Source organism: Psittacula echo (genome assembly GCF_963264785.1).
Source record: "Psittacula echo genome assembly, chromosome: Z".
Taxonomy (NCBI): Eukaryota; Metazoa; Chordata; class Aves; order Psittaciformes; family Psittacidae; genus Psittacula; species Psittacula echo.
In genome coordinates, this window is record NC_137742.1 from 1,620,517 (window position 1) to 1,645,684 (window position 25,168).

Genomic DNA, 25,168 nt, shown 5'->3' on the forward strand with positions numbered 1-25,168 from the left:
TACTGAAGGTGGTATGGTCTCCACTCACATATGCTTGGCAGTGGAAAAAATACACAAATTAAAAATTGATCAATAATAATAAAAACAACAACAAAAAAACCATCACTAAATGTATTCTGAGCAAACCCTACAAAAATATGCATCAGTGACGCAACAGACCTGGTGAGACGCTCAGGCCTTGTAGTGAGCTGAAGGAAGTGGAACACATCTAGTGCGCAGGCAGCAATTTCAGTATCTGATTCAGACTTGTCTGATTAAAAACTAACTCCTCACCATTGCACTAGTGCAACCAGTTATCTCCAGCTGAGAAATAGAAAAAGATCAGCCCAGCAAATTAAATTTTTACATTCAAGAGAAAGAAAAAGTAAGTGAGCAGATTTTTAAGACTAAAGGGTCATTAAATCTTGAGGTTTGTATAGACAGGCCACAGAATCACACCCATCTTGAGATCAAGGAAGGCATCCAGTCCTGATTATAAAGATATCCAAGGTCTCATTAAACCCTTCTCCACTTGATTGAAGAGCACTCAGTGTATTCTCCCTGACAAGGTACTTGTACGCTATAATCAAGCCCACATAATCAACTAACCGTGGACCAGCTTGAGCAGATGAGAAATTCTTTGCATGAAGCCCTGGCCTATTAGAGGCATTGGTTTTGTTTCAGCCATGGTTTAATCTCTTGGGCACAAACGTGTCTTTTGTGCCCTGATCTCATGATGATCCCACCATCCATGGGGACATGACCTGACACCTCTTGGTCTTTTCCAGCATTAGTTTTCCAAGGGAAATTGTTTGATTGTGACCATATGGAGCAAGCTGCTCTCACCTATGGGCCACAGACCCCCATTACTGCCCATGCTCACAGCACATGCTTGGAGACTGGTGCCAATGGAAGTCAGGGCTACCTTGGCTTCCCAACCTGCAAGGCACCTACCACATCAACATGAGTTAACAATTTTCTATATATTAATGTTTAAGAATAAGCAATTCTAAAAAATTCTAAAAAAATCCTAAAACCAATTAAGAAGCTGTAAGCTGTAAGAACTTATTTTCCCTGAACAAAGCAAAACCTCTCATTTCATACTTAGCCTTTTTCTTGAGCAAACAATGTGCAGTAATGAGGCACAACTATACATATATTTTCCATGTTCATTAAATTAGTGACACGTAGTTGAGATTCAAAGCCACAAACAGGATCTGTGAATGTGTGTGGGATTCCAATAGTCCCCATTGCACTGATACCTGAGAATACTATGCTATCTGCAAAAAAAATGCACACCTTCACAAAGCGTTATTAGGAAAAGTCCATTCATCTCCTTCTTATAGATGGTTGATGGAGCAATGGATATTTTGTCATGTAACTGAGGACATATATGTATTCAGCAGCAGAGACTAGTTTTGAATTAGGGTTTTTTCACACTTTTAGGTTGAAGGCATAGCTTCTGCCACAATTTGCCAGCATATTTTATAGTCAATCACTGATGGCTCTCTCAACAAACCCTCAGTTTGTGTCAGTATGCATTGACACAACTTGAGGAAATACTTAACTCTCATGCCAAGTTAGTCTTAAGCAAATGGAACTAAAGGCAATGCGACGTATTTCTGTCTTCCAAGGAAAATTAAGTTGCAAGCAGTTCACTTGGATTCAGCATTAGAAATGTAGTTCTTCGGCACTTGAAGGGGAAAATGCTGCTGCAGTAGTTTAGCTACATTATGTATTGAAAAAAGGAAATGCTTCCATAAAAATGTGTTGCCTCCTGTTGTATGGGATCTCACTGTGCTGAGCTACTTTGTGCTACAGCGCTTTTGTGTTCTTCAATTGATGAAAGACTCCAGTCACATCATATCCATGAAATTTTTTTCTGAATGTATTTCAGTAACATTACACTTTACCAGTACAATTTTGGGGTTTTTATTGCAGTAGTTTTGTACTGCAAACTGAGGTGCCTTAAATGTGACGCTGATGTGACAGACTATCTCTAAGTGTCCACAGCCACATTTCTAAATTTGATTAAAAGACACAAAGATTTATACCAAATAAAACTCTATTTTGCTTTCTGTTTTCTGTGAAGAGAGGCCAGCAAAATTCCTCAACCTGATCTCACCATCGTGCCTGGAGGCTGAACACTTAATCCCAAGGAGAAAGCAAGGGTTATGTGTGAACAGCATTAGAGAAATCTGTCATTAAAATGATACCGATCTCTCCATCTACAGAACACATTAAAATGTATAGCCAGAATGCAGCACTACTTTGGAATTTCACTTTTTTGCCTCCACCTCATTTCTCCTACTTCATCCCTTCTGCCCTTCCCAAAACCACAAGCCTGACTCAACAAAGCTCTGGAATGTGACATGACCAGGGGCATCTAAGTAGTAAGGACACACCACACAAAGACTGTAATATTAGCACCAACACGCATCAGGGTGTGAAGACATTCTTCTTACCACAGTGCCCCACAGGTTGGGCAGAGAAGAGATTCAGAGCAGCCCAAGGAGAAGGACTTGGGGGTGTTGGTCGATGAGAAAATGAACATGAGCCGGCTGCAGTGTGCGCTTGCAGCCCAGAAAGCAACCATATCCTGGGCTGCATCAAAAGGAACGTGACCAGCAGGTCGAAGGAGGTGATCCTGCCCCTCTACTCCGCTCTCGTGAGACCTCACTTGGAGTATTGTGTGCAGTTCTGGTGTCCTCAACATAAAAAGGACATGGAACTGTTGGAACAAGTCCAGAGGAGGCCACGAGGATGATCAGGGACCGGAGCACCTTCCGTATGAAGACGGGCTGAGAAAGTTGGGGCTGTTCAGCCTGGAGAAGAGAAGGCTGTGTGGAGACCTCAGAGCAGCCTTCCAGTATCTGAAGGGGGCCTACAAGGATGCTGGGGACGGGCTATTCATCAGGAACTGTAGTGACAGGACAAGGGGTGATGGGTTAAAACTTAAACAGGGGAAGTTTAGATTGGATCTAAGGAAGAAATTCTTTACTGTGAGGGTGGTGAGGCACTGGAATGCGTTGCCCAAGGAAGTTGTGAATGCTCCATCCTTGGCAGTGTTCAAAGCCAGGTTGCACAAAGCCTTGGGAGAGATGGTTTAGCGTGAGGCGTTCCTGTCCATGGCATGGGGGTTGGAACTTGATGATCTTAAGGTCCTTTCCAACCCTAACTATTCTATGATTCTAAATATTTTTTTATATATAAAAACACTCCATGCCATATGTACAAGCGCCTTTTCTTTTTTTCAAAAATCAGTATTTCCTTTTTTTGTTTTTAATTTTTGTAAATATTGAAACAAGCTCTGACACTTTCCACCATGCATAGTAATGTTGTTTCAATTACATCTGAAAAATATTTGTACCCTGAACTTTACTAATTCTTGATATCTTCCATATCCTTGATTCCTTTGAGTCTTGACAAATTGGGGAGGAGGGGGTGTTGATTCATAATTACTATAATCAGATTACTTGCTCTAAATTTTATATTTTTCTTATTTCTTTGTAACCATATTTCGGGGGGTTTCAATTAAGTCTGCCTTTCAGTGTGTTACGGAAACTTTTATTTTGCATATCAAAATATACTTGTAACTCCCCAACAGCCATTTGCTTCATTCCACTTAAATTCCCTCTGGCTGCTAATCTGACTCATGCACAGGCGAATTCTCTTCTGATTTAAGAGATAATTTTACAGAAGGCAGTGGTGATGAGATAGATGCATATGTTTTCCTGGCAAATTGAGTTAGTGGCCAGAGAAGAAAGCAATGTGTTTCATTCAATTAAAAATAACAAATAAAAAAAAAAAAATCAAGAGTTTGTAAAAAAACAAGCTCAGCTACAACTTTTAATTGCATCCATCATCTCTGATGTGTAGGATATGTAATAGTCATAGTCATTAATACCTTATTAGCATGTTACTATTAGTAGTATGAAATAATATTCCATATTAAAGCTCTAGTTACACTACTCAGCCCAAAACTAATCTCAAAGCAGGAATGCAAGGCTGTTTCAATACGGCAGAATTCTCTTTCGTTTGGTATTCTTTGTGAACTGCATTTTAAGAGCAGGACTGCTGATAAATTTAAAGTGACCTTTCTTGTTCTCCCTCTATACCCAAATTTGCAATCCAGCCTATGCTCTGCTAGCAGCCAGTGTCAGCCTTCTCAAGCAACCTCAGTTCCATAAGGACCATCATATACAAGGCATCTTCCAATAACAACTTACACTTTTGAATACATTCAGAAATAAATGACATCATATTCTTAATGCCCTTGTTCTGAACTCAATCTGTGCTTCAAATACAAGTGCTAAACCCAATGCCTCTTTAGAGCAGTCACTGAAACCCCTATGCATAAATAAATAAATGCAATTTTCATAAATAAAAACACTTATCTGGCAACCAGCCAGGGATTTGCTGAGCAAATGCCTCTTTGGTGGATATGAGTTATTCTCCTTGTGGTTGCATTGATCCTGACATCAGCTCCATGCTAAGAGGACACATTGACTTGTACCTATGTCTCTGCCCGCCTGCTCTTTTTTATTTCCGACTAGGCAAGCCACTGTAACATGGGAAATAGATATTTACGTATATTATGTAAGAGATTACTTAAACACTAATCAGATTTATCTAAGGGAGAGAGGCAAAATAGCTCATTCCCCAGGATTATTAATAAGAATTTTAAATTAAACCTCTGGGGTTTTTTTGTGGTTTTTTGTTTTTGTTTTTGTTTTTTTTTTTTTTGTTTTTTTTTTTTTTTTTGTGGAAGGTCAGAATATAGCTAGCTTATAACGTGACATCAGCAGTGCTATTCCTTTGGATAGCAGCAGCAAGGATAACCCAGATACTGGAAGTTATTATGTGGATATTTTGTAACTAGGATTTTACCTTGTAGGAGCACGCATAGGAAGATAATAGCATGTGTAAATGTGTTAATTCTCTCACACTGTTGCCTTTTTGAACTTGACTCTAACAGATGACATCAGAGAAGGATATATTTACTAAACAAGAAAGCATTTTTACTCCCAGTTGATCCTAATATGACCAATACCAGAAGAAAACCAGAGTAATTACACTATTGCTAAGTAACACAGCCTGCTCTGTGACAGGGCATGCCCCATCCAAATAGTTCTCCTCTAATGAGGTAAAAATGAAGCCTTTAATAAGAATTACACCACTTCAGCAGTGCAAGTGATGCCTATGCTTGGTGCACTGCTCAGGACAAGGCCGTTAATCCATATGCTGCTTGGTTTGAAAGGCAGGAGAAGCAGCAGCAACTAAACATCCATCCTTGATTTAAATGCAATGGATAGAAAATCCAGCGCAGAAAAAAAACCAGTTCCAATGGCTATTGCTGGGTTTAAGTGCTAAATCTCTTTTTTCCTGTTTGCAAGAAGGTAGCTCCAGGTTTCTAGTAATCAGTTTTTCATGCAGTTTATAAAAAATTTTCAGGTTAAAGAGCCTTCCCCCCCAAGTAAGTGCGTAGAGAACACACTAGCAGCAAGTCTATAAAGCTCTCCTTGATAAAGTACAAAATTTCCCAAGTGTTTACCAAGAGGCAGGCTATGTACAGTAAAAACTGTGATTCTTTTTTGAACTATTATTAATTTATCAACATTCACTCCCTTAGCTCATATTTGGTTGACATTCATGTAACAGAAACACTTTGCAGAGCATCCTCAGCTCTGAACAGAGGCTTTGCACACTTGCATGCATCACCTTGCTGGTAAAAGAGCATCAAAATACATGTGGTACAAATGAGTTCAGCTTATGCCACAATCTGGAACCATCTGTGGAGGAAAACATCTCTGGCATTGTGCATCACACGTGCAACTTGTGCACCTAGAAGTAACACTGGTTTTGCTGGTGAGTTTTTTTGGTAATTTTGATCTTGTTGTTTGGTTGGGTTTCCATATGTACTGATTGGAATTAGGGCAAGGCACCACTGCAGAAAACAGGCACTGGAGAACATAAATATGAAACTGGTTAGATTTAAAAAGAAAAACAGAAAAATCACAAGTTCAGTATTTATTTTAAATTAGCCACATCTGCTGGAAATCAGTTTTCATCCAAGAATAAACACTCGTAAGCGCTATCTCTTGAGGTTAAGAATAAGTTAAAAATCCAACTTATTGGCTGAAAGGGAACGTACATCCACACTGGAATCCTCCCAGGGTATAAAAGATGAGAAGAAATCTTGTAATTTGCCTCTGCACCTGATACAGGTGTGTGGTGTGAAAAACTGATGGCTGATCTTTGAAGAGATTTGTGTTTCCACTTAGCCAGACCCTTCTCAAGACTAAGTTTAACTGTAAAACTCATATTAAACAACAGACTCATACCAAACAGCATCATTCACTATATTCCAGCTGTTTCATTTCCCATACAGACATATAACGTATCAGATGTCCTCAGATGAGGCTTCCTGTACTAACACGACTATTCAGAACCATATATCACAGACTGGTTTGTGTTGTAAGGGACAAACTCACCCAGTTCCACCCCCCTCCCATGAACAGGGACACCTTCCACTAGAGCAGGTTGCTCCAAGCCCTGTCCAACCTGGCCTTGAACACTGCCAGGGATGGGGCAGTCAGAGCTTCTCTATCAGGCTAAGACAGTGATAGCTGCCAAACTCTGTAAGCACCACGATGTTTTATGTAAATAAATCCAACATCACAACTGCTTTAATTTTAAAAAGTGGAGTTGCTTAAGCATCAAAGCAAGCCTGAGCTGATGAGGCAACTTCTGTTGCATGCAGTTCCTTAAACACAACCATCAACCTCTCACTTCTCGTTTCTTCTCATGAGATCCATTTCAATTTGGTCCTTTTTGCTGCTGTTACCCTTCTCTCTTCAGAAGCGCAACCGTGAGGAAAGAGCTGAATCACACAGCAGCAACCGAGCTCTGCTTGCATTAAATAAGAAGGAATCACATGATATCGTTACTGTTATCTTGCACTGCAGCTCAGCAGACAAACTCAGAGACTAGATGGAACCTCCATAATAGACAAGAGCACAGTGGCAGAGTATCTGAAGAGCTAATGATAAATGTAGGATTATTATTTATAAATACAGAATTAATAGCTTTCAGGCATCAAACTACTCAATTTTTGCTTTTAAAATCCCTCTGTATTTCTGAAGTGTACCGAACTCCCAAAGAAACTTACTCATTAATTTACAGAAGCAACGAATTCTATATATAGAATCATAAATTCTATAAATTAATTCCTTAGTACTGGTTTGTATAAGATCTTTTGTCCCCTCTTATCTTTTTTTTTTTTTTTTTTTTTTTTTTTGTACAATGGCATTATTTCCTCTAAATTAATTAGGTGAGTACATGTAGTTATCTGAATATCTGTTTTCTCATGTTTGCAGTATTTGCTGTATTTTTTTTCACAATTTTTTGCCTAGGATTGTGTTTCTGGATCCTAGAGAAAACAAGAGCACTTCAACTAGAAAGCTGAAAAATACGCATTTGGAACGAGCTTTCTGCAAAAAGCTGCAATAGCCACTCTTATAATTAAAAGTAATAGATGAAACCTGACATGTTGAAAACTCCTTAAGATTTTTGCTCAGGCTCACTGGGGCTTTTTAAATAAATTCTCTTCAAAATCTCCTCTCATATGGCCTGTTCACTCCCACATGTATACGTTTTCTGATGGAGGATTTAGTGAAGCGGGAGCTGTTTGTAAAATGCATTTATTGATCAGCCCTATCAGAGCCTTCCCAGGCAGAATCAAACTACACAAAGGGAACACGCTTGCAGATGGTCACTTTTACAGTCTCTTTTAGTTATCAAAGCTGAAACTTCATGCCTAGTGCCTTGCCCCACCTTTCCAACACATGAAGTGCCTACAAACAACTCCTCTTTGGTATAGAGGTTGAAGGTTCAACTATTCCTTCATTAACATGTCGAGTTAAACTACAAACTTGGGTCTGTCAGGGTGAATTTCACTTTTTTATCCAGGAAAGTGGTAATTCCTTTATCCAAATACTTTGTTTTTCTAACCTGTATTCATGTTGGATGATCAATTTTTCTATCAAGAGGAGATACAGAGATCTCCAGACCCACCATGATGTCAGATCAAATATTTCAGCCACAGGCCCTTTGAATAAATAAACTAAATGACAAAAGATGTTTATTCCTCATTCTTTTTTCTTGCATTACCTTCGGAAGCTGTAGAGAACATCAGAAATTATTGTCAGGATTGTGGTCAGTTTTACCACAGATCCTGACAGATACGCTTTGTGTTCAAACAAATCACAACCACTGTCTGGAAGAAGCAACATTTTAAAAATACAGAATCACTATATACTACCTAATTTTTTTTTTGTTTTGTTGCCTATTCCTCTGAATAGGATTTAATGCTTTTTTTTTTTTTTTTTCTCCTTACTAACCAGGAGAAAAAGGCCAACAAGAATATTCTGCCTCTACTAATTATGGTATAGGAGAGCTGCAGCGGAAGACACATTTCTAGCAACAAAATAGGAAACGCAGAATTATCAGCAAAGTATCGGATAGTGCTGAACCATCAAAGCATGCACATGAGAACAAGATTCCCAAGAGGCTCAATAAGATCTGAATTTTTGTTTCAGGAGCAGCACTCATTTGTTTTAAGAGCTGCTGTCTGCTCACATTATCCTGAAATGAGACCTTGTGCTGCTTGCCCTAAGCCAAAGTCTGACAGACTCCACTAGTTCCTTGTTTTATATTTTCCTCATTATTTGCTCCAGTGTTTCCCTGGTATAAAATTTTAACATGCCAGGAAGAGATAAATTAATTCCTCTCTCTCCTATAGACAGCCTGAGAGAGGCCATTTAACCAGGATGTTAATGACCGAAATTGGGATAAGGAAGAAACATCAATCCATCCACAAATGATCGGAAATGTATATGCATGGCAAATTAACAATACCCTGAGGAGCTGAGGAGGCTGAAAGAAAGCTTCTAGGTCTGCCTAAAATACAAAGTTTTGTGCTTTTCTTAATTTTAATCAAGAGATATGAAAGAATATTTTTTTCCCTCATACATCTCATTGCTATTAACAACCACAGAGACAGGAAGGTCTCAGTGCTGCCTGATTCATACTAAATGGCACAAGGCTCTAAGTCTTCTGGTGAGCCTGGAAGCCTCAAGAGCAACCGCCCTGGGGCAGCGTGTTAGACAAGCAAATGGATGGGGAACAGGTCCACACTACAGAGCTCAGGTGCAAGCTCTGGTCCCAAAAAACATTGGGAAAAGCTCACAGAGAACTCCAGGTGATGTGGCTTTCCCTTGTTGCTAGCTATTCTGGCTTCCATTTTGCTTTGCAGCTCCTAGAAGATCAATATTTGCTACTGTAGCTGTAAGTGAGGACACGATTGTAGGTTTAGAGACTAAAGGGTAGGTTCTGTTTCTGGTGTTAAATCCCAAACAAAAACCTGTATCTCCCCAAATTCCAGTGTAAGAAATCCCAGAGCTATAAATCCTAGAAATGAGGATCACTTGTGTTAGTACATTGACACTTCCACAAGGCTGATCCTGGCCTTCCCTATTCCTACAGTACTGGTAGACCATTTCAGAAATCTGAGAATCCTGCTTAGTTACCTCTCAGTGAGAAGTCCTGCAAACTAAAAACATTTACCTAGAAAATGCATATATAAAAAATCTAAAAACATAGCCTCTCTGTCCATTAAATTAGTGGTTACAAGTTAGCATGTAGAACTAGAAGGGAAGGAGACTTTGCAGCAACACCTTCTTCAAACCACTATTCTGGTGCTCAGTTCTTGATCCTATGCTGTGATGACTGGTAACAATCTATTTAGCTGATGAGTTTATTAAGAGGGAGAACAAGATGCAAGTTGGCTGTGAATTTAGGTACATCATCTGCCACAGCTGAACTGTGTCAGATCTCAAGCTGTGCTCTGGGCAGCTCAGATGATCACAGCAGGCACTGAAGTGTGCAAGCAACCTAACTTTGATTTGGTAAATTCAGCAGCTAGTCCCAACAGATTGTCTTCTAATCAATGGAGTAAGAGAAACTCTTCCAGAGAGTTCTCTGGGACAATAAGTATTGTATTCTGAGATGGGAAGTACTTCTCTCTCTCCATTAACCATTTATAGAGACCATCTTCATACATATCTAAATTTGGTACTTGAAGCTAGGCAGCACGAATACTTTCTACAGCCCACTCCTCACCTTTGCACTCAACTGTTTCTAAAGATATCCAAGCTCTTCCATGTGAAAAGGAAACATAGAATCATACAATAGTTACAGTTGGAAAGGATCTTAAGATCTCTAGTTCCAACCACCTGCCAAGGGTAGAGATGTCTCACTCTGGACCATGTCACCCAAGTCCCTCTCCAGCATCTTTGTAGCCCACTTCAGATAGTGGATGCTGCTCTGAGGTCTCCATGCAGCTTCCCTTCTTCAGGCTGAACAGCCCCAGTGTTTTCAGCCTGTCTTTGTATAGGAGGTTCTCTAGTCCCTTTATTATCCTTGTAGGCCTCCTCCGGACTTACTCCAATAGAATTTGGAAGCTTGTAGAAGTAACTGGAAGGAAAGTGAGATACATCAGCCTAGCTTCCCCAGGAGGAGTGACCGCTCTTTCAGGGAACCAAACGCATGACCAGGCAAGAGAAACAGGCAGTGTTGAATTGTCCAGTTCTTACCTGCCAAAACCCTGACTTCTGCATCATTTCCAGTTCTCGAGCTGGCTGGGTTTTTTGCCAGACACCTGTAGATCCCACTGTCTCCGTGCTGGACTCTGCTGATCTGTAAAGCTCCGGAGGGTAGGACAGCCACCCGGCTGTCGGCTGAGTTTGGGAACAAGTCCTCCTGGTTTCGCTGCCAGTGCACCACGGGCATGGGCTCCCCAATAACTTCACACTTCAGCAGAATCGTGTCTCCTACAAACGCCGTGACAGGTTCCGTTTGGGAAAGAAACCTCAGCGGTCCTGCAAATACAGGCAAAAGGAAAAAAAACGCAATTATATAGCTGCTGAAAACTGCAGTTACCTGCTGTTTCCATGCCGATTTGGATTTTGTTAACAATTCAGAGTAAAAATACTAAAAAATTTACATGACATTCAGAAAACCACTTGGAGATTGCTATAATGGCAGGGTGAATAACACTTTCCTTTGTAAGTGACACTCATTAACAGCAAAGAAAAGATGTGTTATCAACATGAAGAGTAACAAATTGTGCCTGTTACTTATAAACCCACTCAGCAACAACTTTAACAAAGTACAGATACGCTATCATGCAATCCAAACTGCTCAGAACAGACTGGCATTCAAAGGAAAGCATAACTAAAGCTACATGAGGTTAGGAAAATGTTAGTTGCATCTTGCTGTATTTCTCCTTCCCTCCAAATGAAAAGAAAAGTACTCCAAAACCCTCTGATAAGTAAGTTACTCGGGTGACGTAATCAAAACACTTAAATCAGGGAATGGCCAGTGTCTGGTTTTCCATGAAGCATTTTTGACACAGGAGAGCAGGAGAAGAGAGCTGGGGCTTTAATTTCACAACTCCCAGGTGTCCCTTTCTTGCTCAGTGCAAAAACCATGAGAACCATGTCCTTCACCTGGTACAGAAAAAAACTCGACAAGTCTGCCACATTCAAATTGCAAGTGAAAGATGATGTCTAGGTCATGAACTTTTATCTGGAAGCATCATTGCTTTATGTAGAAAGTATTCAGAGCAGCCCAAGGAGAAGGACTTGGGGGTGCTGGTTGATGAAAAAAATGAACATGAGCTGGCAGTGTGCGCTCACAGCCCAGAAAGCCAACCATATCCTGGGCAGCATCAAGAGGAGTGTGACCAGCAGGTCGAAGGAGGTGATCCTGCCCCTCTACTCTGCTCTCGTGAGAACTCACTTGGAGCATTGTGTGCAGTTCTGGTGTTCTCAACATAAAAAGGACATGGAACTGTTGGAACAAGTCCAGAGGAGGCCACGAGGATGATCAGGGGACTGGAGCACCTCCTGTATGGAGACAGGCTGAGAAAGCTGGGGCTGTTCAGCCTGGAGAAGAGAAGGCTGCGTGAAGACCTCATAGCAGCCTTCCGGTATCTGAAGGGGGCCTACAAGGATGCAGGGGATGGACTCTTCATAAGGGACTGTAGTGACAGGACAAGGGATAATGGGTTAAAACTTAAACAGGGGAAGTTTAGATTGGATCTAAGGAAGAAATTCTTTACTGAGAGGGTGGTGAGACACTGGAATAGGTTGCCCAGGGAGGTTGTGAATGCTCCATCCTTGGCAGTGCTCAAGGCCAGGTTGGATGAGGCCTTGGGTGAGATGGTTTAGTGTGAGTTGTCCCTGCCCATGGCAGGGGTGTTGGAACTGGATTATCTTAGGGTCCTTTCCAACCCTAACTATTCTATGATTCTATGATTCTATGATTCTATGTCCTGTGTTCAGCAGCAGCAGTCATGTTTTCTCCTTCTTAGTAGCTGATGCAGCCATGACGAAGTGGGATGGAAAACCTACTTCGTCTGGCGCCTGTAGTCCCAGCTACTCAGGAGGCTGAGCCTGCCGGATCTCTTGAGCCCAGTCAGCATGGCCGAGTGATCTAAGGTGCCAGACAAAGTACGTTTTCCATCCCACTTCATCATGAGCACAACATACTAACATAAGTGATCAGATAAACTCTCAAAATGGACAAGGGGAATGGCTTTAACCTGCCAGAGGGGAGACTGAGATGAGCTCTTAGGCAGAAGCTCTTCCCTGTGAGGGTGCTGAGGCGCTGGCACAGGGTGCCCAGAGAAGCTGTGGCTGCCCTATCCCTGGCAGTGTTCAAGGCAAGGCTGCATGTGGCTTGGAGCAAGCTGCTCTAGTGGAAGGTGTCCCTGCTCGTGGCAGGGGTTTGGAACTGGGTGAGCTTTAAGGTCCCATTCAACCACAACCAGTCTGGGATTCTATGAAGAGGAAGTGGAAAAGAAACCACCAGCTCTCTTTCCACCCAAATATGAGGACAAGAAGCGACTAGATCAGCGATGTGCTACAGATGGTGTGGACATATCTTGTGGACCTGTTCTGTCCTGGCCATCTCTAGAAATGACTCTCCCAGACCACTTGAGCACATTCACCTACCTGCAGGGACTATCTGAATCACAGAATCCCAAGGGTTGGAAGGGACCTCAAAAGATCATCTAGTCCAACCCCCCTGCAAGAGCAGGGTAGCCTAGAGTACATCACACAGGAACTTGTCCAGCCAGGTCTTGAATATCTCCAACGTAGGAGACTCCACAACCCCCCTGGGCAACCTGTTCCAGTGCTCTGTCACTCACAGTAAAGAAGCCTTTCCTGATGTTCACATGGAACCTCCTATGCTCCAGTTTACACCCATTACCCCTTGTCCTATCACTGAAAAAAAACTAGCTCCATCATCGTGACACTCACCCTTTACATATTTGTAACCATTGATGAGGTCACCCCTCAGTCTCCTCTTCACCAAGCTAAAGAGACCCAGCTCCCTCAGCCTCTCCTCATAAGGGAGACGTTCCACTCCCTTCATCATCTTTGTGGCTCTGCGCTGGACTCTTTCAAGCAATTCCCTGTCCTTCTTGAACTGAGGGGCCCAGAACTGGACACAATATTCCAGATGCGGCCTCACCAAGGCAGAGTAGAGAGGGGAGAAGAACCTCTCTAGACCTACCAAGCACACCCTTTCTAATGCACCCTAGGACGCCATTGGCCTTCTTGGCCACAAGGGCACATTGCTGGCTCATGGTCATCCTCCTATCCACCAGGACCCTCAGGTCCCTTTCCCCTTCACTACTTTCCAGCAGGTCAACCCCCCAACCTGTACTGGTACATGGAGTTGTTCTTCCCCAGATGCAAGACTCTACACTTGCCCTTGTTGAATTTCATCAAGTTTCTCCCCGTGCAACTCTCCAGCCTGTCCAGAATCACATTTACTGCTGTGAAGACACAGTAGTAAATGCAATCACTCAGAAGCATGTGCAAACACACACCAAGAGTCCAACAGAGTGAAAACCTTGAAACATGACACTAAAAGCCACCAAAAAGTACATAAGGAAGAAGTACCTTTTTGATTATGTCAGCCAGTGTGCAGTGAAGGCTTTCACAGAATAGTTTGTGTTGGAAAGGACCTTAAAGCTCATCCAGTTCCAACCTCCTGCCACCTAGACCATGTTGCTCCAAGCTCTGTCTGATAGAAGAGGACTCATTTTACTAGCTGAGACAAACCAAGTTAAACTTTAGCTAAACAAAACCAATGTCAACAAAGAACAAGACAAAAGGTGAAGAATATTCTTTACCTATCCAGCTCCCTGAACTAGGAACCATTCCTCAAAAAGGCAGAAGAAAGGCCAACCTAAGACCATAAAAGGAATATAACAAGAGAAGTTCAACCAAAGGTCAACAAAGATATGACTACCAGGGGCCCAGAGGACTATGGGACTCTCACTCAAAATAAACTGTCCAAGCCCTGGTCTTCCAGGGAGAAGATTTTCAGTATAAAGACTAAGGTGGTGCCCTGGGTTCAGCAGTAGCAGTCATTTTTTTTTCCTTCTTAGTAGCTGGTGCAGCGCTGTGGTTTTGACTTTCGACCTGGGGATAGTACTGATAAAACTGATGTTTTCAGTTGCTGGTCAGAATGTTTACTCTGACCAAGGACTTTGTGAGTCTCATGCTCTGCCAGGGAGGAGGCGAAGCCGGGAGGAAGCAGGGACAGGACACCTGACCCAAACTAGCCAAAGAGGTATTCCATACCACAGCGCATCATGCCTGGGGATGTAACTGGGAGTTACCCAGAAGGGCACTCTCTGCTCGGTTGGACTCATTTTTGGCTGGTGGTATCGTATTCTCTTCCCTTGTTATTTCTCTTACCATTATTATTATTGGTGGTAGCAGTAGTGATTTGTATTATACCTTAGTTACTGGATTGTTTTTATCTCAACCCGTGGGAGTTACATTCTTTTGATTTTCCTTCCCATCCCTCCATGAGGGTGGAGGGGGGGAGTAGAAACTGCGTGGCTGACTTGCCAATTGGCTTATACCATGACATGGGTGATAACCTATGTTAATTAGTTCTAGGAAGAAATTATGATACGTATAAGATTACTGGGAATGATAATGTATATGTATGAGATAAATGCTTATAAGCAAGAAAGTTGTAAGAATTGGCATGCACGTTGGTCGGAGCTATCCCCCATGCATCCACTGCTGTAATAAATAATGTCTGCTTCTTAATTCTACATTGGAATTAAGGAATTTTATTCTGCTGACTTTCAGTGACACATGAACCTGGCCATGAACACTTCCAGGGTTGGGCATTTCAAAAAGGAGCTGGCACTAGAGGTTATTAAGAAGCTGAAGAAGAGAATAATGACCTCAACTTTCTAGGCACTAAAATGTCACACAAATATGCAGCAAATCAGTGTACTGGGGAATGATCAAGTGCTGGAAAAGTCATTAGAGTGGGAGCCCCTTGTTCATTGCCCACTTCAAAGACTTCTTTTCTGTTGTGATTTTAGCCCCCTTCTCTTACATGCGTTCTTCACAAACATTTTGCTCTTGTCTCACAGAGCTTCTGCACAGATGAGCTCTCAAAACCCAAATTGCCATGAGCTGAGGCAGCGAGATTCTTTAATTATACTGGAAATGGCTCAGTGAAGGCTTCCTAATGGCATTTCCACACGCGAAGAGGAGCTTAGATTAGTGTTGTACGGGCAATATTTCCCAGTTGCCAAGCTCACAAGTTGTCCCTGTGAACAAAGGGAGAGAAGAATAGGCAGTTGTCCCCAGTGCCATCCAGGCAAGCCCTGTCACACTCTGCACCCTTGTATGCCTCCCTGTTACAGCAGGGATGCTACTTTCCTGCCAAGCCATTGCCACAGATGTACTATTAACAGCTTTTCACCCCCAGCAAAGCTGCTGCAAGATGGAAAAACAAGCATTCAACGCCTCAATTTAAAAAAAAAAAAAAAAAAAAAAAAAAAAAAAATGAAGACAAACACGGTGTGAACAGTGATGGAAAGCTGTTGATAACTGCAGATTTTTCCAGGAGGAAAGATGTCTAAATCTAACAAGTTACTGTAAAACTCTGGGACTAAAACAACTGTCAGAGAGGGATGTCCTTTTCCATGCCAGCACCATACCTGCACAGAGCCAGCTCATGCTTTGCTCTGTACCTGCAAAAAAGGCAGCTCTGCAGAGATTCGAACTCTTTTTGAGTTTAAAGAAACATAACCAAATCTATGCATAACAGATCAAGATGCTGCAAAAAACCAATATTTTTTGTTTACAGTGTCCAAATGAAAATATACTAACCTCCTTTTTGCCCTGGTTATGTTCAAAACTCATTCATCTCCCTGCAGGACCATAAAATATGAGATCTTAAAACTGCCACTGGATCTTTAAAGCTCTCCTGGCTTATGCTGGTTTATTTTAAAGGCATTTTTTGATGTTACACAGATGTTTGTGTTCTTGAGAGTTGGCTCAAGGGAGCAGACCAGCAAATACATTCTGACAAAGTCACTTTCCATGACAGACCCTGGAATTAAACATTGCAGATCCCTGGTGATGCTTTGCTCTGTAACCAAAAGGTTGCAGATGCACCTTTCTGTGATATACCCAAACCTACTCAAGAAACTTAATTGAAAGCGGTACCCAACTCAGACTTAGCACGCAGTCTGGTTCGCAGATTCTATCAGCATTCCCATCTCTCCTTACAGAAGACCCAATTATTAAGCAATTAAAGTTCACTTAATAAAAAGGCTTATCATTTGGGGGACAGACCTCAGGGTCTAGAACATGTTTAGGTATTAAATATTCAGCAATTTAGTAGCACTCAGTACAATCCCCCAGAGAAGAACTGCTTTAAATGCTTAGTTTGTTTCAAATTAAAGTCTGCAAGGTTACTTAACATCAAGGCAAGACCTTTTTTTCCACTTTCAATTCACGTAATAGCTGAAGGGCAAGAAACCAAGGTAATGAAAAAGAGTGATTTCCTTCTGCTTGCTTTCAAAAATAGGAAAGAGAGAGCATGGGTGAGTGAATCTGGAAATGTAAATATTTTAGAAACTGCTGTCTAATTCTCTCTTCTACAGGCTGTTTTCCAAAAAGGAGCTATACTTTAATCACTCTATTATTTTTTTCATTTTCTAGCTTCAGTTTGTAATTCTGAAAAGGTTTGCACTGAGTAGCGCACATCAGAATCGACAGAACAAGACCTACAGACTTCAACCGATAATCCAAGTACGGGTTCTTTCATAGAAACAGAAGCTAAATAAACTCTTCCACTTCTTGTTGCAAACCCCACCTTATGGGACCGAATGTCATTTGTTTTGGAGCAGATAAAACTGGTTAAAAGCTGGACAGCCAGATTTCTGATTTTAAAAACACTAATCAGGGAAGGAAATCAAGTTACCAATATGCATTCAGCAATATGGCCAGCCAGGGAATACCTGCAGTACAGCACCAGGCAGCCACTCCTAGTACTGTCTGCTGGCCTAATGGAAAGGATTCAGAGAAGGATTTTAATATTACAATAAAATTAATATTAATAAGATATTTTATGCCTTTGCATTTTTTATATATTAAATTTGGGCAGTTAAGTTTTATATAGATGGAAGTTAAACCAATTTACCACAAAGGGCACCTCGGTGTGAAGTGAAGGAGAGGAAGGTGCCAGGCTGGGATAGCTGGGCTGGTTCAGTCTGGAGAAGAGAAGGCTCCTGAAGGGGAGACCTTAGAGCAGCTCCAGTGCCTGAAGGGGCTGCAGGAAACCTGGAGAGGGGCTTGGGACAAGGGCCTGTAGGGACAGGCCAAGGGGAATGGCTTTAACCTGCCAGAGGGGAGACTGAGATGAGCTCTTAGGCAGAAGCTCTTCCCTGTGAGGGTGCTGAGGCGCTGGCACAGGGTGCCCAGAGAAGCTGTGGCTACCCCATCCCTGGCAGTGTTCAAGGCCAGGTTGGACACAGGGGCTTGGAGCAAGCTGCTCTAGTGGAAGGTGTCCCTGTCCGTGGCAGGGGGTTGGAACTGGATGAGCTTGAAGCTCTTTTCCAACTCAAAGCAGTCTGTGCTTCTATGACTGGCTGTCAAGCAGACGGAAACCTGCACACAGTTTCAAGAGGAGGTGAGGCCAGAAGACAACACTTTAAGTAATCACAGGCTTATTTGCTATTACCTATTTTCAACAGCAGAAAAGTTCAACTGCTCCTCAAACTTGTATCTGATATTGGAAATACTTCATCCTGCTAGAAGCGGAATATTTCGAATAATACTTATCGGCCAGCAGCTGGGACTGTACTCACAATATGCCAGAGGAAACACAAAATCTTAGCAAGGAAATGCTTATTTGCTTTGCAGGCCCAATTTCCAGCTGCTCTCTTCACTTCAGCCACTGGCACAAGGGACCATGGATGACCTCTTCTTATGAGTGCTCAATTTTCAACAAACGCACATGCCTAAGCTAAAAATAAAATATATAAAAACATCGCTAACGTGTGAGCTTTTGTCCTTTATGCCTAAATTAAAATGCACATCTCCTGTGTAATTGGTGCAGAGTCGTGCTTTCCTCCTCCCTTCACGTGGTGGGCGAACCCATGAACCCATGTGGGTTACCTAAATTAGGTGACTACCTGTTAATTGTATTAATACCCACATCGGATTAATCAATTAAGAGCTCATAAGAACCACAAATAAGGCAGGATCTCTTTTTTGTGTTATAAATACAAGCCACACTGGTTATTCTGACTACACAGAGCATACTTAAATCCTGTGAAACTCCTCCCCTGGACACAAAGTACTGCAATTAGGACTGCAACACACAGACAGGGTCCCCACTGGTAGATCACATCGCAGACAAACACACTGTGAAACAAGCAACACACGTATCTCTCGTGATTGTGATTTATGATGTGAATGTATGATAGCCTTAATTTCTACTGACTGTGGAGGTGCACATAAGCAAACTTAGATGGAAATTAACATGGCTGTTTGAAAGAACATAAATTACGGGTAATGGCAATATAATCAACATAACGCATCAACTGTATCCTAAACTGGTCCATCAAAAAATAAGATACTGAAAACTAACTGAGAAATTCAGAGAGAGAGTGAGCAACACAGCATCCTTAGAAATAGATGTACACAACTCTAATCTGCTTTCTTTTTGTTTTCACTGGGTCTCAGGTGTTAATTCTGCAGCAATCCAGTTTTAACCTATCATCACAGCCCTGAGGAGATACCGAAATGCAGCAGTCTGTACCATTGAGCATCCAGTGGCTGCAGCCAAAGGGAGAACAGACACAGCTTCAGGTCTGGAAGTCTGATTTAAGAAACTTCAACAAGAATGACTCTGGTGTATGGTCCTGTCGGCAGGAGATCAGGATTGATGTGGGCTTGGCATTAAAACTGTGTATTGAGATGCAAGTAATTACTTATGAAGCACAGTGGCAAATGGCTCCAAATGAACCAAAGTACAACTAGTTACGTATATATTATATATATACATATACATAATAATTAATTGAAATAATTACGTAACAGAGTGCATCATAGTATTTAATTTGTATTAATAAACAAGAGATAATATTTCAGTTCCACAGATAAGGACTCAGTCTCTGAGATACAGGTTCAAATATCCAAAGGCGGCAAAGCCACAGAAACTGGCATCCCACAGCTCATAAAATGCGGCAGCTTCTGAGTTCCTCAGGCCTAAAAATAGGCACTTCTGAAAATGCTACAGTGACTGACTTGCTTGCTCAAGGAGAAATGCAAGGTAAGGAAGGGTGTGAGCCAGGCTTTCCCCAGCTCTTCTATAAATATATCAGTGTTTCCTTCCTTACTATAATATTGAGTGGAGATTTCCTTTGGGGTACCCACAAGCTGAAACAAATAGAAATACAGTTCAGGGAGCAGCTGAAGGGGGAAAGGAAAGTCAGATTCATGCCAAGTTCTCAGTCTTTCAGAAGAAAGGAGAGAAATAAATGAGCTTAAAGTACAATTCAAGCCTGTGGGATCTGTTGAAGAGGGCATGAAAATCAATTTCCTAAAAGAAAACTTAAGGACCAACATCACCAGATACCTTAAAAAGAAAGTAACAAAGGAAGAGTTTAAACAGACACTACTATGTTTAATATTCATTGAACAAGTGTCAAAAGAATGAATCTACTCTACATGCTTTTCTGCTGGTCTCTTAACTTTTGTCTTGTTGCTTTTGGATTAAGGAGTGACTCATCCTGCTTTGTGCCAAGGGAGGGAAAGCAGATGAGATGTTTTCAGCCAGATTCATCCCAAAGTCCAAGCCAAACAAAGCACTTGGCCTCATTTCAGAAGGGCCAAACGGTAGGACTTTTCTCAGCTTTCATATTTAAGAGCAAGACATTTATTTCTGCAAACTGTATTTAGCAGGCAGTCATCACATGGAAAATGCATCTTGATATTCTTGCTGTGAAGTCCTCTATTTTAGATAGCCCTCAGAGCTCCACTGTGAAGACTGAAAGGGGAAGTCCCTGCTCTTTATTTTCTGTGGCCCTTTGGGGAGGAAGATAATTTAGTTGACCTCAAACAGTAGCACAGCTGTGGAGGGAATCTCTGTACTGATAACGAAGTAAAAAATACAAGTGAGAGATTTTATAGCTGACTGTAAAAGCAATAGTGTGTATATGTATATGTTTATATAAATAGATACGTGAGAAGATTTAGGGAAGAGTTTAGTCTTAAATACTAGGCTGTGCTGCAAATCTGAAACCACTTAGCCTTGGGAGTGCTTCGGTTCTCCAGGCATCCTCACGTTTTTGAGGAGGTTTTAATCCTGATATTTTACTGTTAGATCAGATTCCTCATATAATGCCAGGAAAACCACTATGTTTCCTCTTAAATCACATGGAGAGAAAGGTCAGAAGCCATCTACTCCTCCATCAGCCCTACCCTCTCCTGGACATGTTCACGCAAGTGCTGTTGAGCTCATTGCAGGTGAGATGGAAACCACAGCTCATGAACAGATGATTCAGAATATCCCATATAGGAAGAAAATATCCCCTTTTCTAGCACTGGGTGACGTCAAGGTCTCCTCCAGCACAGCAATTTTCTCTCCCAGCATGTTGAGTCCATTACAAATATTATAGCACCAATTCTTGGCAGCAATCTAATTCCACCAAGAAAGGCTTGCTGAAGGAAGATGAAGCCAGGATATGCCCTCTGATGCCACTTACCTATCACAGGAAATAAATGAACTTATTTTTCTGAAAAAGACTTTTCTCTAACCTGTGCTACTGATGTCAGCTCAGATTATCAAACCCGCAAGAATTTTAAAAATCTAATTTACTTGTCACCTTTTATGCAGCTCGCTTGCTGGCTTCACTCAGCATAACGCATGGAAACAATCTATTTTTTCCATCCACATATTTATGCTGCAGGGGGATTTTCATCAAGGATTAAATGCCTTCATGGTCAGTTCTACTTAGTCTTTGCAGGTCTTCCTCTCTGACTCAAAACACTAGCATAGAGCTGTTGTGCCTGAACATCCCACACACAGAGGATACATTCAGAACAGCAGAATTTTCAATTTTAACTGAATCATTCATGTTCAATCCTCAAGATTGCTTTTCTCTTCAATACAGATTCTTCAGCTTTTCAGAATTCATGAGAATCAATTTCATAGCATTATGGAATGCTTCGGGTTGGAAGGGAGCTTCAAGCTCACCTGATCCCACGGGCACACCACTAGACTAAGCCCCTGTGTCCAACCTGGCCTTGAGCACTGCCAAGGATGAGGCAGCCACAGCTTCTCTGGGCACCCTGTGCCAGCGCCTCAGCACCCTCACAGGGAAGAGCTTCTGCCTAAGAACTCATCTCAGTCTCCCCTCTGGCAGGTTAAAGCCATTCCCCTTGGCCTGTCCCTACAGGCCCTTGTCCAAAGCCCCTCTCCAGGTTTCTTGTAGCCCCTTTAGGCATTGGAGTCGCTCTAAGGTCTCCCCTTAAGGAGCCTTCTCTTCTCCAGACTGAACCAGCCCAGATCTTTCAACCTGTCTCCAGAGCAGAGCTGCTCCAGCCCTTGCAGCATCTCCGTGGCCTCCTCTGGACTCCCTCCAGCAGGTCCATGTCCTGCTTTGTCATTCTTTAAGATCACGGTTTGAAAATAAGACCCTCTTATAGTCACAGGCAAAACACGGCTCTCCATAGATCCACACCTGCAGCTCTTCATGGCTTTTCACACAGTGGCTGTATCTAGTTTTCCTCTCTCACAATTTCCACAAGATACTGCCACATCTTTTAGCTTATGACTATTTGCTTCTTTCTCAAGGAGAAGGGGGGAAAGCATAGTAGATATTTAGAGCAACAAAACTTCTAATATTTATTAACAAGTCTACATGATATACTGAATCTCTTTGGGTTTAACTCCCTGTCATTCACAGCAGCACACTACACCTGTGTAGGGAAAAGAAATACTACCCTAAATTTTTATCATCCATTGACAGGCCCACCTACTGCTTTGCCCCTGTTAATACACAAATCAGAGGGTGTAAATCTCTTCATCTTCCTGATGGCTGCTCCTGCCAGCACTCGTGGCTCGCAGCCAGCAAGCAGAACAGGCTTCCCGCCAGTTGCCAATGAAATCATCAAATCTGCTCCTCAAACATGAAATAAGAAAGAAGAAAATAGGCCTTCTATTTTATTGCTGAAGAATCTAAAAACTACCATATTTCAAAATCTCTAATTAAAACAATAAAACACGCGGGCTCTCTCAGTTGTGCGCCATGCACTGGGAGTTCGCTGGTGTTAGAATCATTTAGCCAGTCATATTTAAAGCCTCATTTAAAGCAGTGATTTTGCTCTCATAAAGCACTGTAGATGTAGTGTAAAGATGCCCTGATTGGACCAGCAACCTCTTGATGCAGTGGTCTACAAACACAACATGATATTTTTGTGACTTGCCTCATCTAAAGTACTTCAGGACAACCTTGTAAAAAACCTTCAGAGTAATTAGGTGTAACTCAAGCTACACCTTCCAATACATGAACGGAGTCTTCAAGCAAGCCAGAGGCATCCCTGGCTCCAGAGAAAGAAAGAACAAGCGATGTAGCTTCTGACGCGCAGGGGTTGCTCCTCGGCTACCACCAACAGCACTGAGATGAGCTGTACCTGGGGATAATAGCAGCCAGAGCTGAAACCCTGACTACACATACAAGCCGTGAGCTAAGTAAAGATGCATGGCACAACAGTCCCCATCACCCCAGCAGATACAGTAATGGTTAGTGTGGTCTGTAAGACTACGACAAACCTCTCTGTCCTGCAAACCCCATCCACTGCATCTTCTGAATCCAGCTGCCTGCTTTGAGACTCATCTTTTAGAAATCTGAAATGCATAATGTGACGTGAACTGTGGTTTATTCTGCAGTGATAGCAGTGGACGTTTCTGATGTGACAGACCAGTTTTGACATATCAAAGGTGGTCAATCACAGAAAAGAGGGCTAGGACTCTGCTACCATGAATAACAGATTCTACTTAGATATCAGAGAAAATGTTTATGTGTATTCCCTTCTCCTTCCCTAATCCAGCACTTCCACAGTGCTCTGAAGCGCCAGTACTTATATAAATTACTACTAATGCAACTCGGAGCAAAAGCCTTCTTCTTTGCTCCCTCCTCCACTGACTATCCACATATCAAATAAAGTTCTAGGCTTCAGTCTTCTAGTTTAAGACACTTAACGGTACAGGGTCATGATATCTATTTAAAGGAAAGATCAATCAAAACCTTCATCTTCAGCTTCATTCAACCACTCACCTTCAGCAAGCATCGGTCTCACTTGTGCTGAAGATCAGACTTTCTCAAGGACTGGGGCAGATTGTGAAGCAAACTCTTGCAAGAAGAAAGATCAGAGATTTCAGAACTTCAGTTGCAAGCACAAGAGCAAATATATTCTAATTCATTGAGTGCTGGCATAGGGCATCTCACACACATAGGGTGCAATATATGTGTGCAAAGCGTATGTGGATCTTTCTTAATGTCAGAATGCAGAGAAAGAGGCCATACAGCCCAAGCTCTGGACTTGCTTGGGAGAAGATGCAGAAGATTGTGCAAGGCCGTTGCAAAAAAATGAAGATGGGGAACACTGAAGTAGAAGATGCAAGTGCAGCACCTGAGAAGTCCTGCCTGCAGTCCATTTTACTTGCTTTCAGCTATTTTATGCTTTCAGTTTTTGTTTCAGAAGACATCCGTTTCACAGCTCTCGCCTGGTGGAAATCCTTGAAAGCCACTTATTCTGCTAAAGCTAACTTTAGCTCCTCATGGGCAGGACATGTCACTAGTGATTAAAGGGATGCTACAGGTCAGAGAACTTTGTTTGGACAAACTTCCAAGTGTATAAACATCAAGGTTTTTACTCCACAAGCATGGACTAGGAAAACCTTACATCATTAATAAAGATGAGACCAACAGGATGTTTAGACGTTGTATTCAAAGCCACAGGATGTGAAGCAGCTCAAATCTTGATAGGTTTAACTGTGCCAAAGGAGGCATTCATCCTCTCAAGTGCTGCAACACAGCTGAACAGACAAGTAGGAAAAAAAAATCAACTGGAAGTTTATCTTTTCTCTAGTCTGTTATCAGACACACTGCATGAAAACGTGCTTTAGTTCTGTCTCATCTTATTCCAGATACTAAGAAGGTACAAAGCATATCTACCAACTTATTTATCGTACCCGCTTCTCACTGGATTTGTCACAGTGGGATCTGAACACCACAAACAGGACTGTATTCATCCCTGCAACATTCCTGGAAAGTGGGAAATCCCATTCCTTTGGGCATTGGTATTGCATCTGAAGACAATGCACTTCAGCTATACACGTCTTCGCCTCAAACAGCCAACCTCTCTCTCCTTACATCCTCTTCACATGAGAATATAAGCCACATGACATTTTACCTGACAGAAAAAAAGAAAGCTAGAGAAAAAGTATAGAGAGAACAAATTATCTGGAAAAGCAATACTGACAGATTACACGTGATACTATAGAGCCCATCCAAAAACTCAAAGTCATGAAGCAAACCACATGTCAGAAATAATAGAAGACTAAATGAGACATTAAATGGGATGTTAAATGGTTTTTCTCAGTTGGCTAACACTTCTGAAGTTCATTTCATATTTTCAAGATCTTTCATTCTTGGCTATATGCTTTCCTTTATGGCAGAAACCCTGTGTTTTCTGCTAATGATAAGGATCACAAAGCT

General features: G+C 41.9%; 1 protein-coding gene across 1 annotated transcript in view; it reads right to left on the reverse strand.

The window, feature by feature from the left end:
• Positions 1-25,168, reverse strand: part of DCC (DCC netrin 1 receptor) — a gene marked incomplete at both ends in the record, with an annotated part of 627,385 nt that overhangs the window by 324,001 nt on the left and 278,216 nt on the right. The window contains one exon of the mRNA XM_080637247.1: positions 10,635-10,919. Coding sequence (XP_080493373.1) covers positions 10,635-10,919 — 285 coding nt within the window. The remainder of the gene's footprint in view (positions 1-10,634; positions 10,920-25,168) is intronic.